The sequence below is a fragment of the Oncorhynchus tshawytscha genome, unplaced genomic scaffold, assembly GCF_018296145.1.
Source record: "Oncorhynchus tshawytscha isolate Ot180627B unplaced genomic scaffold, Otsh_v2.0 Un_contig_2553_pilon_pilon, whole genome shotgun sequence".
In the NCBI taxonomy this organism is placed as follows: Eukaryota; Metazoa; Chordata; class Actinopteri; order Salmoniformes; family Salmonidae; genus Oncorhynchus; species Oncorhynchus tshawytscha.
This window is the reverse complement of record NW_024608317.1, coordinates 32,501-42,500: the sequence shown is the minus strand read 5'-3', so window position 1 is coordinate 42,500 and position 10,000 is coordinate 32,501. Positions and strand designations below refer to the sequence as shown.

Below are 10,000 nucleotides of genomic sequence, written 5' to 3'. Positions count from 1 at the left end.
ACTATATAGATAATGTCACTGGTCTCTCTCTCTATGGTCCACTATATAGATAATGTGTCTGGTCTCTCTCTGTGGTCCACTATATAGATAATGTGACTGGTCTCTCTCTCTGTGGTCCACTATATAGATAATGTGACTGGTCTCTCTCTCTGTGGTCCACTATATAGATAATGTGTCTGGTCTCTCTCTCTGTGGTCCACTATATAGATAATGTGTCTGGTCTCTCTATGGTCCACTATATAGATAATGTGACTGGTCTTCTCTCTGTGGTCCACTATATAGATAATGTGACTGGTCTCTCTCTCTGTGGTCCACTATATAGATAATGTGTCTGGTCTCTCTCTGTGGTCCACTATATAGATAATGTGACTGGTCTCTCTATGGTCCACTATATAGATAATGTGTCTGGTCTCTCTGTGGTCCACTAAATAGATAATGTGACTGGTCTCTCTGTGGTCCACTATATAGATAATGTGTCTGGTCTCTCTGTGGTCCACTATATAGATAATGTGTCTGGTCTCTCTGTGGTCCACTATATAGATAATGTGTCTGGTCTCTCTGTGGTCCACTATATAGATAATGTGACTGGTCTCTCTGTGGTCCACTATATAGATAATGTGTCTGGTCTCTCTATGGTCCACTATATAGATAATGTGTCTGGTCTCTGTGGTCCACTATATAGATAATGTGTCTGGTCTCTCTATGGTCCACTATATAGATAATGTGTCTGGTCTCTCTCTGGTCCACTATATAGATAATGTGACTGGTCTCTCTCTGTGGTCCACTATATAGATAATGTGTCTGGTCTCTCTATGGTCCACTATATAGATAATGTGTCTGGTCTCTCTCTGGTCCACTATATAGATAATGTGACTGGTCTCTCTGTGGTCCACTATATAGATAATGTGTCTGGTCTCTCTATGGTCCACTATATAGATAATGTGTCTGGTCTCTCTGTGGTCCACTATATAGATAATGTGTCTGGTCTCTCTATGGTCCACTATATAGATAATGTGTCTGGTCTCTCTCTGTGGTCCACTATATAGATAATGTGACTGGTCTCTCTCTGTGGTCCACTATATAGATAATGTGTCTGGTCTCTCTATGGTCCACTATATAGATAATGTGTCTGGTCTCTCTCTGTGGTCCACTATATAGATAATGTGACTGGTCTCTCTATGGTCCACTATATAGATAATGTGACTGGTCTCTCTGTGGTCCACTATATATATAATGTGTCTGGTCTCTCTGTGGTCCACTATATAGATAATGTGACTGGTCTCTCTGTGGTCCACTATATAGATAATGTGTCTGGTCTCTCTCTCTGTGGTCCACTATATAGATAATGTGACTGGTCTCTCTCTCTGTGGTCCACTATATAGATAATGTGTCTGGTCTCTCTGTGGTCCACTATATAGATAATGTGACTGGTCTCTCTGTGGTCCACTATATAGATAATGTGACTGGTCTCTCTATGGTCCACTATATAGATAATGTGTCTGGTCTCTCTGTGGTCCACTATATAGATAATGTGACTGGTCTCTCTGTGGTCCACTATATAGATAATGTGTCTGGTCTCTCTCTGTGGTCCACTATATAGATAATGTGACTGGTCTCTCTCTGTGGTCCACTATATAGATAATGTGTCTGGTCTCTCTGTGGTCCACTATATAGATAATGTGACTGGTCTCTCTGTGGTCCACTATATAGATAATGTGACTGGTCTCTCTCTCTCTCTGTGGTCCACTATATAGATAATGTGACTGGTCTCTCTATGGTCCACTATATAGATAATGTGTCTGGTCTCTCTATGGTCCACTATATAGATAATGTGACTGGTCTCTCTCTGTGGTCCACTATATAGATCATGTGTCTGGTCTCTCTCTGTGGTCCACTATATAGATAATGTGACTGGTCTCTCTATGGTCTACTATATAGATAATGTGACTGGTCTCTCTCTCTATGGTCCACTATATAGATCATGTGACTGGTCTCTCTCTCTATGGTCCACTATATAGATAATGTGACTGGTCTCTCTCTCTATGGTCCACTATATTGATAATGTGTCTGGTCTCTCTGTGGTCCACTATATAGATAATGTGACTGGTCTCTCTCTCTATGGTCCACTATATAGATAATGTGTCTGGTCTCTCTCTATGGTCCACTATATAGATAATGTGACTGGTCTCTCTGTGGTCCACTATATAGATAATGTGACTGGTCTCTCTCTCTGTGGTCCACTATATAGATCATGTGACTGGTCTCTCTCTCTGTGGTCCACTATATAGATAATGTGACTGGTCTCTCTCTCTATGGTCCACTATATAGATCATGTGACTGGTCTCTCTCTCTATGGTCCACTATATAGATCATGTGTCTGGTCTCTCTCTGTGGTCCACTATATAGATCATGTGTCTGGTCTCTCTCTATGGTCCACTATATAGATCATGTGACTGGTCTCTCTCTCTATGGTCCACTATATAGATCATGTGTCTGGTCTCTCTCTGTGGTCCACTATATAATAATGTGACTGGTCTCTCTCTCTATGGTCCACTATATAGATAATGTGTCTGGTCTCTCTGTGGTCCACTATATAGATAATGTGTCTGGTCTCTCTGTGGTCCACTATATAGATAATGTGTCTGGTCTCTCTGTGGTCCACTATATAGATCATGTGACTGGTCTCTCTCTCTGTGGTCCACTATATAGATAATGTGACTGGTCTCTCTCTCTATGGTCCACTATATAGATAATGTGTCTGGTCTCTCTGTGGTCCACTATATAGATAATGTGTCTGGTCTCTCTGTGGTCCACTATATAGATCATGTGTCTGGTCTCTCTCTCTATGGTCCACTATATAGATAATGTGACTGGTCTCTCTCTATGGTCCACTATATAGATAATGTGACTGGTCTCTCTCTCTCTATGGTCCACTATATAGATAATGTGACTGGTCTCTCTTTCCATGGTCTACTATATAGATAATGTGACTGGTGTCTCTATGGTCCACTATATAGATAATGTGACTGGTCTCTCTATGGTCCACTATATAGATAATGTGACTGGTCATTCTCTCTATAGTCCACTATATAGATAATGTGACTGGTCTCTCTCTCTCTCTATTGTCCACTATATAGATAATGTGACTGGTCTCTCTCTATGGTCTACTATATAGATAATGTGACTGGTCTCTCTCTCTCTATTGTCCACTATATAGATATTGTGACTGGTCTCTCTCTCTATGGTCCACTATATAGATAATGTGACTGGTCTCTCTCTCTATGGTCCACTATATAGATAATGTGACTGGTCTCTCTCTCTATGGTCCACTATAGAGATAAAATAATGTACTACGAGAATTATCATTCCTAGTCTATATCCCAAATGGCAGCCTATGGTTCCTGGTCAAAGTAGTGCACTACATAGGGAATAGGGTACCATTGGCCATAGGGCCCTGGTCAACGTAGTGCACTACGTAGGGAATAGGGTGCCCTTGGCCATAGGGCCCTGGTCAAAGTAGTGCACTACGTAGGGAATAGGGTACCATTGGCCATAGGACCCTGGTCACTACATAAGGAATGGGTTGTGATTTGGGACACAGCCTTGTAGGAAACCTGGCTGAGGATGTTGAATTCACAGCGTCAGTGTGATTGATGTCGTTTCAACACTTCCAGAAATAACTAGGTGACGATGGCAACGTGAACACCTCTCCTCTCTTTAATCACGGAAGAGCTGCTCAAACTGTAACGCAATCAATAATTACCAACGTCCTGCAGAATCCCTTTAATTTAGGCTGTTTGACCTTTAACCTTAGACTCCATGTAAAGGAAGCCAACCTTCCTTTATATAAAAGCTAGTCTCCAAATCCAAACAGGATCAAGACTTCCTTGTCCTGTTTATTGGCCAATGGAACGTGGCCCGGTTGCGTTTGGATTTCCGAGGCTGTTTCTAAGCCCACAGTACCGTCAAATCTGCGAGCCGTTGCTTTTCTCCCACAGTGCACTGTACCGCACATGAAAATGTGGAGGTCACGTCACTTCAACAGACGGTGCCAGCTTTGCTATGTAAATATTGTCTCCATCCCATATGGCACCCTATTCCCTATATAGTGCACTACTTTTTTTTTTTTTTTTACCATGGCCCATTCCAAAAAATATAGTGCACTATATAGGGATTAGGGTGCCGTTTGGGAGGACACCCGCTACCTAATTCGATTTTGCCTAGAGATCGTTGCGTTCTCTCTTGTTCAACAACAACATGGAATGTCAGTTACGTTACCGTGGCAATGAATCAGTTGTGACAGGACCTTAGTAGGGTTACCGAGGCCCGGGACCGGGAAGCCAATAGGATCGCTGCATCTAGCCTGTTAGCCGGCCTCGTCCAGCCACTCACAACGTTAATTATTAGAGTGGGTAGAGAGACTGGAGGAGAGGACTGTGTGGTCAGCAGAAATATTTCCATCTCCCTGTTGTTTACAGATTGAAGTACAATGTGTGATGATTAATATGGTTTTATCACTGCATAAATCAATATCTGATGTGTTAATGTAGCTTTTCCATAAGTTCTCTCTCTTCTCCTCCTCTCCTCCTCCCTCATCCCTCCTTTCCTCCTCAACCTCTCCTCCTCCCTCCACTCCTCCACTCTTTTCCTCTCCTCCTCCCTCCCTCTCTCCTCCCTCCTCTCTTTTCCTCCTCTCTCCTCTCCTCCTCTATTCTTCTCCTCCTCCCTCCTCTCTATTCCTCTCCTCCTCCCTCCTTTTCCTCCTCTCCTCCTCTCCTCCTCCCCCTCCTCTCCTCCTCTTCTCCTCTCTCCTCCTCTTCTCCTCTCTCCTCCTCTTCCCCTCCTCTCTCCTCTCCTCTCTCCCTCTCCTCCCTCCTCTCTATTCCTCCCCTCCCCCTCCTCCTCCTCCTCTCCTCCTCCTCCTCCTCCCTCCTCTCTCTCCTCTTCTCTCTCTCCTCCTCTTCTCCTCTCTCCTCCTCTTCCCCTCCTCTCTCTCCCTCTCTCCTCTCTCCCTCTCCTCCCTCCTCTCTTTTCCTCTCCTCCTCTATTCTTCTCCCCCTCCTCCTCTTCTCCTCATCCTCTCCTCCCCTCATCCTCTTCTCATCCTCCCTCCTCCTCCTCTCCTCCTCCTCCTCTCTCTCTCTTTTCTCTCCTCTTTCCTCTCCTCCTCCGTCCTCTCCTCTTTCCTCTCCTCCTCTCCTCTCCTCTCCTCTCCTCCTCCCCACTGTAGATCAATGTTTAGCTCTATTGAGGAATCTAATTCTGATATAGTCTGATAGAGTATACTGCTCAGCTACAGTTAATATTATACTATACAGGGTCTGTTCTATAGAGGTAACATGATCTGTATCTACAGGGTCTGTTCTATAGAGGTAACATGATCTGTATCTACATGATCTGTATCTACAGGGTCTGTTCTATAGAGGTATAGAGGTAACATGATCTGTATCTACATGATCTGTATCTACAGGGTCTGTTCTATAGTAGTATAGAGGTAACATGATCTGTGTCTACAGGGTCTGTTCTATAGTAGTATAGAGGTAACATGATCTGTATCTACAGGGTCTGTTCTATAGAGGTAACATGATCTGTATCTACAGGATCTGTTCTATAGAGGTAACATGATCTGTATCTACAGGGTCTGTTCTATAGAGGTAACATGATCTGTATCTACAGGGTCTGTTCTATAGAGGTAACATGATCTGTATCTACAGGGTCTGTATCTACAGGGTCTGTTCTATAGAGGTAACATGATCTGTATCTACAGGGTCTGTTCTATAGAGGTATAGAGGTAACATGATCTGTATCTACAGGGTCTGTTCTATAGAGGTAACATGATCTGTATCTACAGGGTCTGTTCTATAGAGGTAACATGATCTGTATCTACAGGGTCTGTTCTATAGTAGTATAGAGGTAACATGATCTGTATCTACAGGGTCTGTTCTATAGAGGTAACATGATCTGTATCTACAGGGTCTGTTCTATAGAGGTAACATGATCTGTATCTACATGATCTGTTCTATAGTAGTATAGAGGTAACATGATCTGTATCTACATGATCTGTTCTATAGTAGTATAGAGGTAACATGATCTGTATCTACATGATCTGTTCTATAGTAGTATAGAGGTAACATGATCTGTATCTACAGGGTCTGTTCTATAGAGGTAACATGATCTGTATCTACATGATCTGTTCTATAGAGGTAACATGATCTGTATCTACATGATCTGTATCTACAGGGTCTGTTCTATAGAGGTAACATGATCTGTATCTACAGGGTCTGTTCTATAGAGGTAACATGATCTGTATCTACAGGGTCTGTTCTATAGAGGTAACATGATCTGTATCTACATGATCTGTATCTACAGGATCTGTTCTATAGAGGTAACATGATCTGTATCTACATGATCTGTATCTACAGGGTCTGTTCTATAGAGGTAACATGATCTGTGTCCCTGCAGTGGTCTGAGGAGCCGTGTGCAGCTCACCTGACCCAGAGAGACGGCTACCAGGCCTCCACACAAGGACAACTCAAGGACCAGCTCTACCAGGAGATCATCAACTTCTTCGACAAGGGCAAGGTACCTAGAGGGAGGGGGGAGAGAGGGTGTGTATTAGAGAGAGATATAGTGTGTGTGCTGGTGAGAAAGTGAGTGTTGGTGAGAGATTGAGAGAGGGGGATGGTGAGAGAGAGAGGGGGGTGAGAGAGGGGAGGTGGTGAGAGAGAGAGGGAGGTGGTGAGAGATGGGAGGTGGTGAGAGAGAGGGGGTGGTGAGAGAGAGGGGGTGGTGAGAGAGAGAGGGAGGGGTGAGAGAGAGGGGGGTGGTTGAGAGAGAGAGGGAGGGGTGAGAGAGAGGGGGGTGGTGAGAGAGAGAGGGAGGGGTGAGAGAGAGGGGGTGGTGAGAGAGAGAGGGAGGGGTGAGAGAGAGGGGGTGGTTGAGAGAGAGAGGGAGGGGTGAGAGAGAGGGGGGGTGGTGAGAGAGAGAGGGAGGGGTGAGAGAGAGGGGGTGGTTGAGAGAGAGAGGGAGGGGTGAGAGAGAGGGGGTGGTGAGAGAGAGAGGGAGGGGTGAGAGAGAGGGGGGTGGTGAGAGAGAGGGGGTGGTGAGAGAGAGAGGGAGGGGTGAGAGAGAGAGGTGGTGAGAGAGAGCGAGGGGTAGAGAGAGAGAGGGAGGGGGTGAGAGAGAGGTGGGGGGATGTCCAGAGAGAGAGAGAGAGGGGGAGTGAAAGAGATAGAGAGGGGGGGTGTCTAGAGAGAGAGTGTGTGTTGGTCTGGTGAGACTAAAGAGGTAGACCGAGTTAGTGAGCTGCACCTTTTTGTTCAGCGTGTTCCAGATGTTTTGGGACCTGTTCTATCTGATCCTCCTTCAACGGTCCAGAGAGGCAATGTGGCGACGCCTAAAACATCCCGTCTCTCCTCTATAAGTCCTCTATTGGCCCTCCTCTATAAGTCCTCTATTGGCCCTCCTCTATAAGTCCTCTATTGGCCCTCCTCTGGAAGTCCTCTATTGGCCCTCCTCTGGAAGCCCTCTATTGGCCCTCCTCTATAAGTCCTCTATTGGCCCTCCTCTATAAGTCCTCTATTGGCCCTCCTCTATAAGTCCTCTATTGGCCCTCCTCTGGAAGTCCTCTATTGGCCCTCCTCTATAAGCCCTCTATTGGCCCTCCTCTATAAGTCCTCTATTGGCCCTGCTCTATAAGTCCTCTATTGGCCCTCCTCTATAAGTCCTCTATTGGCCCTGCTCTATAAGTCCTCTATTGGCCCTCCTCTATAAGTCCTCTATTGGCCCTCCTCTATAAGTCCTCTATTGGCCCTCCTCTATAAGCCCTCTATTGGCCCTCCTCTATAAGTCCTCTATTGGCCCTCCTCTATAAGTCCTCTATTGGCCCTCCTCTATAAGCCCTCTATTGGCCCTCCTCTATAAGTCCTCTATTGGCCCTCCTCTATAAGTCCTCTATTGGCCCTCCTCTATAAGTCCTCTATTGGCCCTCCTCTATAAGTCCTCTATTGGCCCTCCTCTATAAGCCTCTATTGGCCCTCCTCTATAAGTCATCTATTGGCCCTCCTCTATAAGTCCTCTATTGGCCCTCCTCTATAAGCCCTCTATTGGCCCTCCTCTATAAGTCCTCTATTGGCCCTCCTCTATAAGTCCTCTATTGGCCCTCCTCTGGAAGTCCTCTATTGGCCCTGCTCTATAAGTCCTCTATTGGCCCTCCTCTGGAAGTCCTCTATTGGCCCTCCTCTATAAGTCCTCTATTGGCCCTCCTCTGGAAGCCCTCTATTGGCCCTCCTCTGGAAGCCCTCTATTGGCCCTCCTCTCTCTCCTCCTTGCCCCACCAACCACCATCCCTTCTTCTCTCACTCTCCCTCCCATCCTCCTCTCCCTCCATCCTCCTCTCCCATCCCATCCTCCTCTCTCCCATCCTCCTCTCCCTCCCATCTTCCTCCCTCCATCCCCCTCTCTCCTCCCTCCCCCATCCTCTTCTCTCCCTCCATCCTCCTTCCCATCCTCCTCTCTCCCTCCATCCTCCTCTCTCTCTCCTCCTTCGCTCCCTCCATCTTCCCTCCTCCTCTCTCTCCCTCCCTCCCATCCTCATCTCTCCCTCCATCCTCCTCTCTCCCTCCATCTTATCTCCCTCCATCCCATCCTCCTCTCTCCCCTCCTCCCTCCATCCCATCCTCCTCTCTCCCCCCTCCCTCCCTCCCATCCTCCTCCTCCCTCCATCCTCCTCTCCCTCCCTCCTCCTCTCTCCCATCCTCCCTCCATCTCCCTCCCATCTTCCTCCCTCTCTCCCCCTCCTCTCTCCTCCCTCCTTCCCATCCTCTTCTCCCCTCCATCCTCCTCCCATCCTCCTCTCTCCCTCCAACCTCCTCTCTCTCCCTCCTTCGCTCCCTCCATCTTCCTCTCCTCCTCCTCCCCTCCCTCCCATCCTCATCTCTCCTCCATCCTCCTCTCTCCCTCCATCTTATCTCCCTCCATCCCATCCTCCTCTCTCCCCTCCTCCCTCCATCCCATCCTCCTCTCTCCCCCTCCTCCCTCCCTCCCTATCCTCCTCTCTCCCTCCATCCTCCTCCATCCCTCCATCTTCTCTCCCTCCATCCCACCCTCCTCTCCCCTCCTCCTCCTCCATCCCATCCTCCTCTCTCCTCTCCTCCCTCTTATCCTCCTCTCTCCCTCCATCCTCCTCTCTCCCTCCATCCTCTCCATCCCTTCCTCCTCTCTCCCCTCCTCCCTCTTATCCTCCTCTCTCCCTCCATCCCATCCTCCTATCCTCCTCTCTCCCCTACATCTTCTCTCCCTCCATCCCATCCTCCTTTCTAACCTCCTCCCACTATCCCATCCTCCTCTCTCCACCCCCTCCTCTCCTGCCACCTCAGTATCACCATAAGCCACAAGACTGACAGACAGACAGACAGACAGACAGACAGACAGACTGACAGACAGACAGACAGACTGACAGACAGACAGACAGACAGACAGACAGACAGTCAGAGGGTAGATCATGTGCCTGCATGAGGCCATTCTATAAAAACAGGAGGAGCAGAACATTCTCAGATGACTCAATCTGGAGAAATATCTGTCTGTCTGTCCCATCTTCAGCAGAGCAAAGGACCGCAGGGGCTTTAGTCAGGAAGACCTCCCCGATACTACTGAAGGTGGGGAGGGGATGAGGAGGGAGGAGGGGATGAGGTGGGAGAGAGAGAGAGAGGGGAGGGGGGGGGAGGAGAGGATGAGGTGGGAGAGAGGGGGGAGAGAGGGGAGGGAGGGAGGAGGGGATGAGGTGGGGGAGGGAGGGAGGAGGGGATGAGGTGGGGGGGGGGAGGGAGGAGGGGATGAGGTGGGAGAGAGAGAGAGGGAGGGGAGGGAGGAGAGGATGAGGTGGGAGAGAGGGGGAGAGAGGGAGGGGAGGGAGGAGGGGGTGAGGTGGGAGAGAGAGGGAGGAGAGGATGAGGTGGGAGAGAGGGGAGGGGAGGGAGGGAGGAGGGGATGAGGTGGGGGG

At 48.0% G+C, this 10,000-nt stretch overlaps 1 protein-coding gene across 1 annotated transcript in view; it reads left to right on the top strand.

Annotated features, from left to right (window-relative positions):
• Positions 1-10,000, top strand: part of LOC121843445 (dedicator of cytokinesis protein 1-like) — a gene marked incomplete at its 3' end in the record, with an annotated part of 47,262 nt that overhangs the window by 13,915 nt on the left and 23,347 nt on the right. Inside the window, exon 6 of the mRNA XM_042313036.1 lies at positions 6,463-6,582. Coding sequence (XP_042168970.1) covers positions 6,463-6,582 — 120 coding nt within the window. The remainder of the gene's footprint in view (positions 1-6,462; positions 6,583-10,000) is intronic.